The sequence below is a fragment of the Athene cunicularia genome (genome assembly GCF_003259725.1).
Source record: "Athene cunicularia isolate RWA chromosome 1 unlocalized genomic scaffold, athCun1 chr1_part1, whole genome shotgun sequence".
In the NCBI taxonomy this organism is placed as follows: Eukaryota; Metazoa; Chordata; class Aves; order Strigiformes; family Strigidae; genus Athene; species Athene cunicularia.
The window spans coordinates 105,041,062-105,053,801 of record NW_020799091.1 but is presented as its reverse complement, the minus strand read 5'-3'; the positions used below and the strand labels follow the sequence as shown (position 1 = coordinate 105,053,801).

The window sequence follows — 12,740 nt, the reverse complement described above, 5'->3', positions numbered from 1 at the left end:
AACATATATGGTAGTCCAAATTCAAAAACTCTACTGTCACAATCAACTTAAATTCCTGTATCATTATTTGTTGTTTTCTGGAATTGAGAGACCCAATGAAGATAGGTTTTCAACAGCAACCTGCTCGTGCTTATCAGTACCAATTAGTAGAGAAGCATTAAGTAAATATTTTAATATTTGCATTTGCTTTGTTTTTTTTGTTATGTATTTCTCCATAGGAAAAAAAAATATCCTTGGTTTGAAAAGAGTAAAAAATATAGTTGAGAGGTAATCTTTCAGGAAGATAATCTTTCAGGGAAATACTGAGCATGCTGATCTTACTTTTCAAAAGAGAGGAAATTGCAGCTTCGTTTGGGGAGGTGATTAATGGGATGAAAATGTAAAAACTTTTCCTAAAGGTAATGGAGAAATCTTTCTAGACAAAGAAAGACAGGACAGAAATCAAATCTTGAGTGTGTTATAGGGTGACTTTTAGCACATTTTTATAGGGATAATAAAAACAATAGGATAAAATGTCTCTCACTGGTTACTGGAAAACCCCAAAGGTTCCCTCACAGAAACAATTCTTTTTGAAAGGGAGACAAAATTTGAGGACCATATTGAATTTTTCAGGTCTTTACTGTCAGTGCTGACAGATTTTTTAAAGCCGATAACTGGAAAATGAAAGGCGATGGTTGTTTCTGTCATTGATCAACCTGTAATTACACAGATCTGCAGCACCCGTACTATATTATTCACAATTACTCATGATTCTTTCCAAAATCAAGCTTTTCTTTCCTACATACCTGGTATAGATATCCACCTAATGCAATGCTTCTTGCAGCTGTAGTAGCATTTGAAGCAAAATTAGCAGCCTAGAAGGAGGTAGTGTACTTGAGACATGATTATCGTGCTCAATTTCTGCAACACCATAAGCTGAGGAAAAAATTAGGTTTGTATTCTGAAGGATTCTTTTCCTGTGACACACCTATATTTTAAAACAGGTGTAGCTAGTAATTATCGGTAAATAGTATTGATGAAGATGAGAAGGAACATACATACTAAACAGAGCCAAACCATGACTTTTTCCTGAAGTGTCAAGGTGAAGACAAAAGTCTTGAACAAACTCAGAAGGTAGAACTTTCAAAGGAGCCTCGGGAATGAGAAGTCCAAATCTTACCCAGTTTTAAAGACATTTCCTGAATCTCCTTTGAAACTCCTCTACCAAATTAATACTTCTCAGAATCAAAGAATGGCCATTATTACAAATCCATAATAAGAATTACTGCCTTTCAAAGCAGTAACTTCTCAATTGGCAGTCATTGTAGCGATTTTTAGGAGCTTCCAAATTGCAATTATCTAACTTATTTTAGATGTGTACTTTAGGAAGAGATTTATCACTTACTATGGATTTTTTTTTCTCCCTGGCCTATGAAGTGGACCTAGAGCATCAAAATCATATAACTGTCCCTCCCTGTAGGTATGTACCCTTTGTTAAACAAATTCCACTTCTTGTGCCTAGGTCTTAAAAGGCATTTGGTGTTATTGTATCAAGTGATACTCATGCATTTTAAAAGCATATTCCTAAATGACTTAGGAGCACAGATACTGTTAACTCTCAGATGAAATGTGTACCCATAAATGACAAGGGAATTATTTAAAATTCCATCTGTTAGTAACAGTTGTATCATATAAAAATATTACCTAAAAAGTAGTATTTACTGTAACACTCTGAAACAAATATCTTGCAGTTATGATATTTGAGTGTACAAATATATTCCTGTGCATGCATATAATACACAAGATTCTCAAAATCATACCTAAGATCTTTTGTAAGTGTGAAAATTATTGATATGGTTATGGGTTTTAGGCATGCAGTTTTTCAAAGAAAAGTTACATAAATAAAAAGGAGAAAATGTTATTACATATTTTTCATGCTTGGGTATTTGGGAATATAAGCAAATGGCATAAGGTTGGTGTGCAGGAAACAATATCACCTCATAATCAAACAAATGTTTTGTAGAAAATTATTGGAAAATGGCTTACAGTATAATCCATTGGCAAATGATATTTGCATTATATGGTTTTGGATAATTCATAGAGTGAAAAAACCCAGAGGAATCCATCAACATATATTTTCCATCACATACTGAAGCTGTAAAGATATAGAAGAACATTTGTCAAAATCCCATTTGAAAAACAGAATCAGAACCAAAACAAGGGTGACCTTAGATACTGTTTTACATGGGTTACCTTGGAAATGCTTTGTAAACAACAATCAGAAGACAGAGTAAGAAACACTACCAATTTACTCCCACTTCTAATTCCTATGACTATTTGATCTCAAAGTACTATATGAGAAAAAAAAAGCAGTACAGATAATTCCCATTTAAATTAGAGAAAATTCAACTAAACTAATCAAAACTAATCAAAATAATTCAAATCCAACAGTAAGATTCAAGTAATCCAATTCTCTTTCTTTCATTTTCTTTTATACATTTGTAAGGAAACGGGATCTTGCCTTAACCGTTATTATCTACAGCTACTTTAAATCAGGAAACTGTGTTTGCACTACCAGAAACAATTCAATATCATGTGAATAAAAGTAAGAAGAGATACAGTTGACTATTGCTATCTCTACTTTTATGAGCAGCTTCCTAGTTCCTTGCCTTATATATTACCAAGTACGCAGATAAGTGGATATTCCAAGGTTCCTGCCACCTATTGAATTCAGTCGTCTGAGGTAAATGTCATCCATCATCATACATTTTTTCAAAAGCTTTTGAATTAGTTTTGTTACCTTGGTGCTGCTATTCCATTCTACTCATGTTATTCTGTTTAAAAATCAGTTATTTAAACCCAAAATATGTATTTTTAAGCCTCAGCAAGATTGAAAATGCTAATGCATGTAGAGTTATTTATTTCAGCAGACACTGAAGCACTGTTGAAGCTTTTGCTGCATCTCTTGAACATTATGTTAGGAATCTGTCTGACTATGTTTTTTCTTCAGTTTTTCAGAAAGCATCATAGAATTTTCAGATAAGGATAAAGTCAGTACCATACATGATTATCTGGAGAGATAAGGACAAGTTCATCAGTTTGAGGCAGATAATCAGAAATTAGAGCTTTTCATTAACATCAGAAATTAAATCATACCTATAATGACTATCCAAATGATGAATAATCAATCATACTGAAAATTAAATGGAAATTTTATTGAGCATATTCCTCCTCTGGGAAATGATATATAAAATGTTAAATTTGGTCTCCTTGTCTGTTCATTTCATAAGTGTAAAATTCTTTCTGACTACCACTTTAGTAAACACAACATAAAAATTTAGCTTTTCTTCATGTACTGTTAATAAAAAACTGGGCAGAATAAATTTCACTAACAATGATATGTCTAATGCATGAGCTAGAATAGAAACATATTCCCTTTTGCTATCTACATGGCCTTTGAGAGGAAAACAGAACACATTTTAAATACATAGAGAAAAGTCCCTATTATTCTATATAACCTTTTTATCAGAATAGGCTACAGCTTTAGAGTTGGGTATTTGCATAGAAGGACTTTTTCTGTCCTTTTTTATTCATATGTTTCCTGTCCTTACCAATGGGCTAATATTTACAACCATTTCCCATTGAGAAGAATAAAATCAGTGTGAGAAGAAGGGAAGTACCCAGCTTGTTATTAATGAAGTGTGCAAAAAAGTAGTACTGTTAACATGTGGTTAGCAAGACACATCCTGATCTAAAAAAGAATTTGTAGCACTGGCAGTAATAAAGAGATATAGCATATTGTTCTAATAAAATTAATGACAAATGTTTGCTCTTGTCAACGATTAATTTCTGTTCTTTTTTACTTTTATTTGTTTCTTCTTATCTCTTAAGAGACAGTGAGTAACTTGAAATAGGACAGAAAGATTCAGGCAAAAGTCCTTAGGCTTCTCATCCACAGCCTAGCAATAGTCAGTGCTTAGTATCTCAGGAATGAGCAGGAATGTAGCTGGGACTGGTTTTATTTCCCTGAAGAACCTCACAGTGCTTCCTCATTGCAGGGAGGAGGTAGCTGTGGTCAAAGGCAGGCAGGGTCACAGAAGTCATTCCACTTCTGCCTCCTCCTGGAGCCATCACATAAGCCTCAGCTGTTCTCCTGATGAGACAAGGAGGCACCTTTTGTAGGAACCACTTTCACTGTTTCCCCAGCATGCATCCTGCTGTCCATTTGTATTTACTCATGTTGCATACAGGGCACATTACGAGGGCTTAATCCTGTTATCCTTGAATTGCAGGGAGAAGCACCCCAAACTTGTCAAATCAAGCCCACATATTTCAGTCGACAAGACCTTTCTCTGCCAAAGGCAGTACATCACTTCCCAGCTTATATATGATTAATCTCTGTCAGTGCTGTGATGATGCTGTGAGGTAGGTACTCACAAAATGTTAGCCTCGACATACAATAACTGCAAAGAGAATCTGCAGAAAGAAACGCCTCCTGGGATCAGCCTCCAGTCTCCCTTTCCTTACACTTATATGTTACATGGCTGCTTTTCAGCAATGCCAGCCATTGCCGTTATTAATAGATGCTGTTCAGAATCTCACATTTCTCTAGAGACCCTTTCACTGAAATTGCTAACTGCACTTTTGCAATGCCTTTTGTTACTGCACCGCATTGCAGAGCCAGAAAGAAACCGTTCAAGATAATTTTAGTCAATAAAACAAAAATAAATGGAGGTGTTCAGTTGCCTGAATCTCTGCTGAGAATCTGAGATGTTACTGAAATCTACCTAATGGAGGAAGAGACTATTAAAATTCATCCTCGTATCCTGTATTTTAAAAATACTAACATATGCTAAAATCAGAAGTACTAGAGGGAATAATAATCAAGATGAAAAAACAAAGTTGTTTAAAGGGCACCAGCTCCATTGTGTGCAAGAGCACTTGTAGCACAAATTATGAATTGGCTGTAAATCTCCTTGTAAAACTCTGGCGCACTTCTGAAAATTTAGACAATTTTAGCTTTTATATGACTGTACTAAGTTACTTGAGGGAGGGGACATAAGTGAAAAATCAAAGAGGTGGAAAAATTGGCAGGTATCCCAAACGTGCAGATGGCTTATTGACACTCATTCCACTGGTTTTGCAAAGTCTGCTAAGAAACCTAAATATATAAATTTAGAAAAGCTCTGAGTTTTTGGATGGAAAATTTTAAGACTGAAAAGGTAACATAAGAGTCATGGAGCAACAATTTGTTCTCCACCCAGAACTGTATTTCTGCAAGGTTATGAGCTGAAACTGCTAGACAAATTGCTTGGAAATACCAAGAATCAGTAAGATGAACGGGCAAATCATCCATCTCCCTGAAGTGGACTGTAAGAGTAGCTAGGTTTTTTATGACATTCTATTTAGTTTTACTTGTATGTATGTTCCTGAAATTGTCAGCTAGTTGTGCATATTCTTTAGTGACTGTTAAAATACTGATTAAGAAACAATAACCTCAGTTACAATGAGCAGATCATTTACAACTTATATTTGGTAGAGATTCAGGGAGAGATGTAAACCAGATCCAAAAGCCATGTGCATAAGAGGTTATGCCTCAGCTGAAAAAATCTACTCAAGCACAATTAATAACTTAAACCACTGTGTAGCTTCCAGGGCACAGCTGAGTCATGTCTACATAATTTTGACTGCAAGTAGGTGAGCTTGGTTTTTTCTGTATCTACCAATGTATGAGTATCAATTAAATTCTATCCTATATATGAGGTCTGACCATAGTATCTTTAATAAAATGTGAGAAAAACTTGTAAACTCAGACCTAATGATTCATAGTAACTAAAAAAAATTTATTATGATAAGATGTATAATACTACTTTTTACCTACAAGCCACTGTTTTTTTTTTTATCTAGATTTAAAATAAAATAAAATAAACCAAATAAAACAAAGAAATACCCCAAACAAAATCTATGCCTTGAAAAAAAGTATGATAGAAATGAATGTAATGCTGGGGTTGTGCTACCTGAACTCTTGCAGTAGAACAAAAGTCTAGCTGAGGATAATTTAAGACCTTCTAATTTTCTCAACCATAGAGGGGCCTTCTCAGAACTCATCATTGTTATGATCTAGCTAGATGCAGTTGTTATGCTAACTAGACATTTAGATGCATTTCAGTGGATATTCTACTGAAGGATTTTGATGGATATTTTCCCCCAAAACTTCAGCTAAGTCTCCCTTCTATGTTAGCTGCACTCAAAAAAAAAAATGCAGATAATGGTCAGGTCTGCTGTTCATCTTAGTTTTCTGAAGAAAATTCCACTTCTGGTAGAAGGGGTCAGCATGCCACCAGCCTTCAGAATCAAGGTTGCAGATTCTTAAAAAAAAAAAAATTAGTCCTTTATTTGCTTGGCTTTTTTTTGAACCAGAACCCATCGTTTTACATGTTTCTGAAAGCTCGGACCAGACTGCCCCCGTTGTTATTCTCAGAAAAGCTCAGAAGGCTGTTCTCACAGCAGAAGGGAAATAAGCTTTTGAGATCTCTAGCACCAAATTCTGTATTTAAAAAAACAAACAAATAAACAAAAGACTCAGGGATTTAATTGCTCCAACTTCTAAAACTATCAAAAAGCTGCCCATGCACTTTGCTAAGCAGCAACGTAGTCAGACTCATTCGTAAAATTTCATAGTGTTCACTGGTATGTGGGGCAGTGGTTGCTCTGCACAAAAAGGCTCTCAGGAAAACTAGACAGTCAGAGAAAGGCAAACAAACTCACTGGCACTGAAGGATATAAACTTTTTCTTTTAAAATCCAATTAGGTTTCAGGTTTGTAAGATTTTCGCAGAATCACAGAAGGCTTGAAGTTGGAAGGGACCTCCAGAGGTCATCTGGTCCAACCCCCAGCTCAAGCAGGGCCACCTAGAGCTGGTTGCCCAGATTTTCACATCATCATCTTGCATCTCTTGCTGTGGTGCCAGCAGCTCCAGTATTTGTGTCAGTCATAAAGACACTCCCATTCCCTTGCACTAAGTGTAGTGAGATGCAGGTGGGAGGCGAACAGACAGAGTTAGAGTTCCTGCCAGAGCTCCATCCTACTGTGGCAGAAGTTACACTCGCCTGCTCTGACTGCAAAATGCTGCCACTGTCCACCCCTCCCTTCCACCTCATCTAACCTTTTGGATGTATGGTATCAACGTATCTGAGTGAGTGTACATAGTAACCTGGGAAAAGCTGTTAGTAGTGCTACGTATGAACACAGTCTTAATGCTGGAATCAAAAGAAAAACCTCTCTTTTGACTCCATATATGCCATTAGATGGTTTCTGATACTAGGTAATGTGGCTTTATATCTGTATAAGGTCATAATTTTAATTTATTTGGAAAAAACATTATTTGATATTACTGGCAGACAACTTCAAATAAAATGTCTATATTAATTTATAATTTTACATTATATTTTAATATTATTAATATTTCTATAGTAATAAAAATGTTGATACTATTTTATATTAATATAGGCAGATTGTAATACTTCATTGTTTATTAAGCATATTCTTAATTAATAAGAATTTTAAAGAAAATCCTTTCAATTCACGACAAAATTTATAACAATCACTCTTGTTATTAGTTGAATTGATTTGGACTTCACTGTGCAGTTTATTGCTTGTAAATTCTTTGCAAACTACTGACAGGTTTAAGTATGTTTAAAAACACTGATTTACAGGGGTTTACATCCTTACCACATATTTTTCCAGACTCATCTGAACCATCTGGGCAATCGAAGACTCCATCACAAAATAAATCTTTTGTAATGCAGGTTACACCATCATCACATAGTTCACCAGGTGGCAAACACTCAGCTGAAATAATAAGGACAATAGCAATAAGAATACAACAATAATGCAGTTTCCCTACAAAGGAAAATTGACTTACTCCTGGTTACTTTAGCACAAATCAAATCAACCACTCTATCGTGTTTTACAAAACTGCATTTTTAGAAGGCTGGAATGAAATATCACATACTAAAAACATAAATTTGGCACAGAATGGAAGAAGTTCTCAGAAGTGACATATTTTTTGAAACTATGCTTGAAGCAGGGCTGGAAGAAAATTTCCATGAATTCCCATTTCCTTTCTCTACCCAGATAAACTACTTTATGCAATATAATAAATGACATTTTCCAATTTCTTATGCTTGAATAGTATGGGAAAACTGTACTTTGGTTTAAGTAACAGTGGAAAAAAAAATCTCTGGTTTTAATTGAATAAATTAAATTTAATTTCTTTAACACATCACAATATTGCACTTCATCATACTAAAGAATCTCTTTTTTATAATCAGCATATGTTGAAAATGAAAGCCTTTAAGTCTAGATTTTGAAATACTAGGAATATCAGAAACCCTCTTCTTTTCAGATTTGCAAATTAAATTTATAAGTTAAGAGCAAATTTCTTCAAATAGAATACATGGGCAGATCTTTAAAATTATGGCATCTCACTAACAGTGTTTTCCTAGAGCATAACTGTTCATCCCCAGCAAAAACACTCTTTTAGTCTTTAGATGGTTTTGGTCTTAGTGAGCTGTAGTATTCAAGTAGGTCTTATTAAAGCAAACAAAATAATGCAGCTAAAATAAGCATTGGATAATTACTAATTTCAAAACCCTTGAAAATTGCATTAAATTATATGGAAACTATTCACCTAGATCTATTAATATAGTTCTTTACTTCAGTAAATGCTTACTGGAAAAGGTCAAAATTTCTTATGCAAGAAAGAAAAATATTAATTTGTAAAACTGATCTTGCAGCCTCTAACCATTATTGCTTGATTTATTTTTTCATAAAACTGTTAGTTGTCTAATCAGATTAAGTAAATGCTTGTATGATATTGTGTATCAGAATAAGTGACAAAGAAATTGGTTTGGATGTATTGTAGCATTTCAAAGTGCTTTAAAAAACACCTTCAGTGTCAGCAGTGTAGACAGTGTAAAGCAAAAGAGCTGTCTTTTTGCATCTGGTTGGTAACTGAACAAATCAAATTTAGTCAAGTGTTGGAGGTGATACAGAGCTAATGAATGAAATGCCACAGATGAACAGAGACAAAACTGTGCATTCTAGACACAGAACAAATACTCAACCAATAATCTGTAAATATCTTTTGCACAAGCCCAATATGCAAGAAAACATTGTTTACATATAACATGATCAATTCTAGATTTATTCTTCAACTCGGAAAACTAACCAGCATTGCCACCTACTGGACAGAAAAAAAGTATAATCTAGTAAAACATTTTGACTTTTTTTAAACAATTACCCTAAATTGCAATGTAATTTCTATACTCAACTAAAAAAAGGCAGCAAATACATTAGACCCACTTGAAAATGCTTATAAATGTCATATATATTTCACCAGTTAATAAGTCTAGGATGAAGTTTTCAAAGATTCAGACAGCTTTGGCTTTCTGTCCATTGGAAGTCACGTGAGAGTTTTCTAACTGGTTTGTTTTGGGGTTTTTTTGTTTTTTTTTTTTTTTTTTTTTTTTTTCTTTTCCAAAGAGATACAAGAAATAATAGGAAACAAAAAAGAGCACTCAGTTTAAATGACAATATATACATCAATATACAGAACACATACATGATATCTGTAGGATGTACAGTCTTTAAAGTCCCTTCTCTTTGAAGAGGTTTCCTTAGTCAAATCAAAGTTAAACCAGCATATCATGTATTTGTAGGAATGGGATGTGAGAAATGAGTGATGAGAGTAGAGGCTGTACACAGTTTAATTCTAAGATCTCAGACTGTTTCACATAACCTCCCTGCTTCTCCCCATATGTAGATATCTACCTACAGTTGTTGAGGACTTGCTTGTTGTGAGTTGTCCTGAACATGGGCAAACACAACCAATGGTTAGAACTCTACATATTGCTCTCTGGGAGCACCTCTGCTGTTGCTTGGGCAGAACTATGCAGCAGCTAGTCTGTTCTTATATCTGCATTATTTACTGTACCCCCAAACCACAGTTTAGGTAATGATACCATAACCCAAGCTTGAGTGACTTGATCTTGAAGGTCAAATGCAAGTTAAACATAAGAAAAATAATGTGGAACCCAAGTGTATTTTAAACCTCATTCTTTTAGCTCTAGTCACATGTCTTTCAATTACTTCAAAAGTCTTTTGTGTTTTTCCCGTTAAAATAACAGCAATGCTTTCTTATCTTCCCCTGATATGTAGAAGTTCTGACCTGAAGTTGGTGCCAGGGAACTTGTAATTGGACTCATGGGATCTGTTGAAACAAGACAAGTAACAACTTTAATATTAGTACTAAAATGTATATGTACATTTTCTTATAAATTTGCTCAAGGAATCAGTTATTGCAGTGTGAGGAGAAGAGCCTCAATTTATATTTACATACAAGCATACATACATACCTCTGTGTATACATATCCACACATGAAAAAACACCTAGGTACATAAGTAAGCTTATATTAGTGATAGTAAACCGCAAAACATTCTGGAAAAATGGAATGCTTATATGTGATTGCTCCAACACAACTTCCACTTAGTGGTGCTTTTGATGACAATCACTGAGGATGCCCATGGTGTTTCCATCTCTCTGGAATTTTCTCTTTGAATTTGCATTAGTATCCTTGTTTACTATTTTTACTTTCTACATTGACTCAAATTTGTGAGTAAGATGATGATGTCCTCAGCTGAAAAAGATTCCCATGTCACTACAGTTAATGGATCCTGTCCCTTGGTTTATAAGGTGAAGGGCCAGAATGAATAAACTGAGACGTCGTAAAGCCTTTTCTATAGTGTCTCATTTATCAGTTTTGCTGGTAGAAGTTGCTGATCACACACTTACTTTTGTTAGATGTTCCTTCTCTCCCAGACCTCCTAGTGCACAAAGTTGCAAGAGGACATCTTACCAATTTTCTGCCCAAACATGCTTATTTAGCAAACACTATTAAGCTAAGCTACGCCATTTTATATTAAATAGATTATGGAGCATTCTATGTCAGCAAATTTAAGGACACAGTTCCACTGTCAGAGAGGGAGGAAAGCTCAGTAGAAGGTGCAGGAAGGGTGCAGCTGGATGGACTGTTCTCACGCAGCTATGTTCAGAGAAGGAAGCTTCATTCATTCATCATTCATTCATTCATTCATTCATTCATTCATTCATTCGTTCGTATCTTCACAGTAGCTTCCAAAGTGTTATTATATACATATGTATCTACCCATATATCTGTTTACATATTTTCTAAAGGATGACTATTTTGGAAGGAATTAAATATTCAAAGACCTAAAACATGGATGTATACATGAGCGAGCAGTTCTAATTATCAGGAAGCTATGTCTTGAAGACTTGAAAAGAATTGGTATTGTTACAGCCACTCCCAAAAGTGCATGCAGAAGTTGACAGCATAACCCATGAAAGTGAAAGCACAGGACAGTGACAGAGACATCAGTGGTATAAGCACAAATCACAAATGGTCAATTATTGCATGATCTCAGTAAAGCAACATGTGAGGTGGATAAGGATAGTTTTAGGGTCGAGTCAAAACCCAAATATCCAGCAGATGGAAACATACCATATATGGTAAAATTTGGGCATATAGTGGGATTTGGACTGAAACAGAAAGAGCAAGGAAGCAGACTGTGAGCAAACATACAAAAATGATCCCAAGCAGACCCAAGACTGAGGGGAAAGGAATCAACACCAGAAACTTTATTTCCATTCCAGTCTGGGGTTCTGACAAGTCCCAGCTCCTTTCCCCCTTCCTCTGGCACCTCCTGCCCACCTCCCAGTTTATTCTTAAGGATGATTAGCAACACTGAACTTAGAACTCAGCACTGAGATAACATATCAGAGGGAGGAATAGATAGGGGAAAATTTGTATGTTAGCAGTTTTAACTGTATCATTGGGGATAAGCTGTAGTAATTGTACACTTTGGACTATACATGTTAGTAGGTCTGTAACTAGACTAATAATAACTCTTGCATTGTTATGCTGTAATTAGATGATAATACTTGGCTCCTATATTCCTAGGTGCATTTCTTTAGCTCACATAAATTGCATGAAGCTTCTGATCTAGCATCCTGACTTGGAGAATTTGTATGTGATAATTTATATGGTTTGTATGCGACAGCTCTACCTGCATCTAGTGGTACAAAGCACCTACTGTATTATTCAGCTGTCTGACTGACTTTTGGCAGGTTTGTACTCAGTGAATCTGTCAGACCAAGGAGTTGTGTCTGCTTCATACCCTACGATAGTGATAGTGAAAAGAAAGTCTATCAATCAACATTGCTTAGTATATGGGTAACCACAGCATGAGAGTAAGACTCCCCAACCTCATCAACTTGCCTAAATCTGTGAAAGATTCAGCCTGCACTTCAGCTGGTTGATGGAGACTCAACTTTTGATTTGATCCACTAATTAAGTTCTTAGAGCTTTTGTACAGACTTCAGATCACTGCTTTCTCAAATAGTCAGAAACAATGAAAGATGGCTAACTACCACTGAATCAATCACTATCAGTGAATGACCATAGAAGTCAAGCCCCAGCTACAGCCAAGGCAGCTTTACTAACTTTTACCAGCTGAACAGCAAGTCTTACATTTCATCATATTGTATTGGTAACAAAAAATAGTTTCTGTTTTATGAAATATACTGACCTGAGGAAGTTAAAGGTATCATGGTAGTAAGACTTTCAACAGCTACTGGAAGAAAGCAAATTCATTATAAATTCCTTTATAGCACAATATCA

At 35.2% G+C, this 12,740-nt stretch overlaps 1 protein-coding gene across 1 annotated transcript in view; it reads right to left on the bottom strand.

Annotated features, from left to right (window-relative positions):
• The window catches only part of TMPRSS15 (transmembrane serine protease 15), a 57,599-nt gene that overhangs the window by 36,792 nt on the left and 8,067 nt on the right, over positions 1 to 12,740 (bottom strand). The window contains exons 6-10 of the mRNA XM_026850432.1: positions 12,649 to 12,693; positions 10,211 to 10,252; positions 9,814 to 9,849; positions 7,711 to 7,830; positions 2,026 to 2,134 (exon numbers count right to left, since the gene is read on the bottom strand). Of these exons, the coding sequence (XP_026706233.1) occupies positions 2,026 to 2,134; positions 7,711 to 7,830; positions 9,814 to 9,849; positions 10,211 to 10,252; positions 12,649 to 12,693 (352 nt within the window). The remainder of the gene's footprint in view (positions 1 to 2,025; positions 2,135 to 7,710; positions 7,831 to 9,813; positions 9,850 to 10,210; positions 10,253 to 12,648; positions 12,694 to 12,740) is intronic.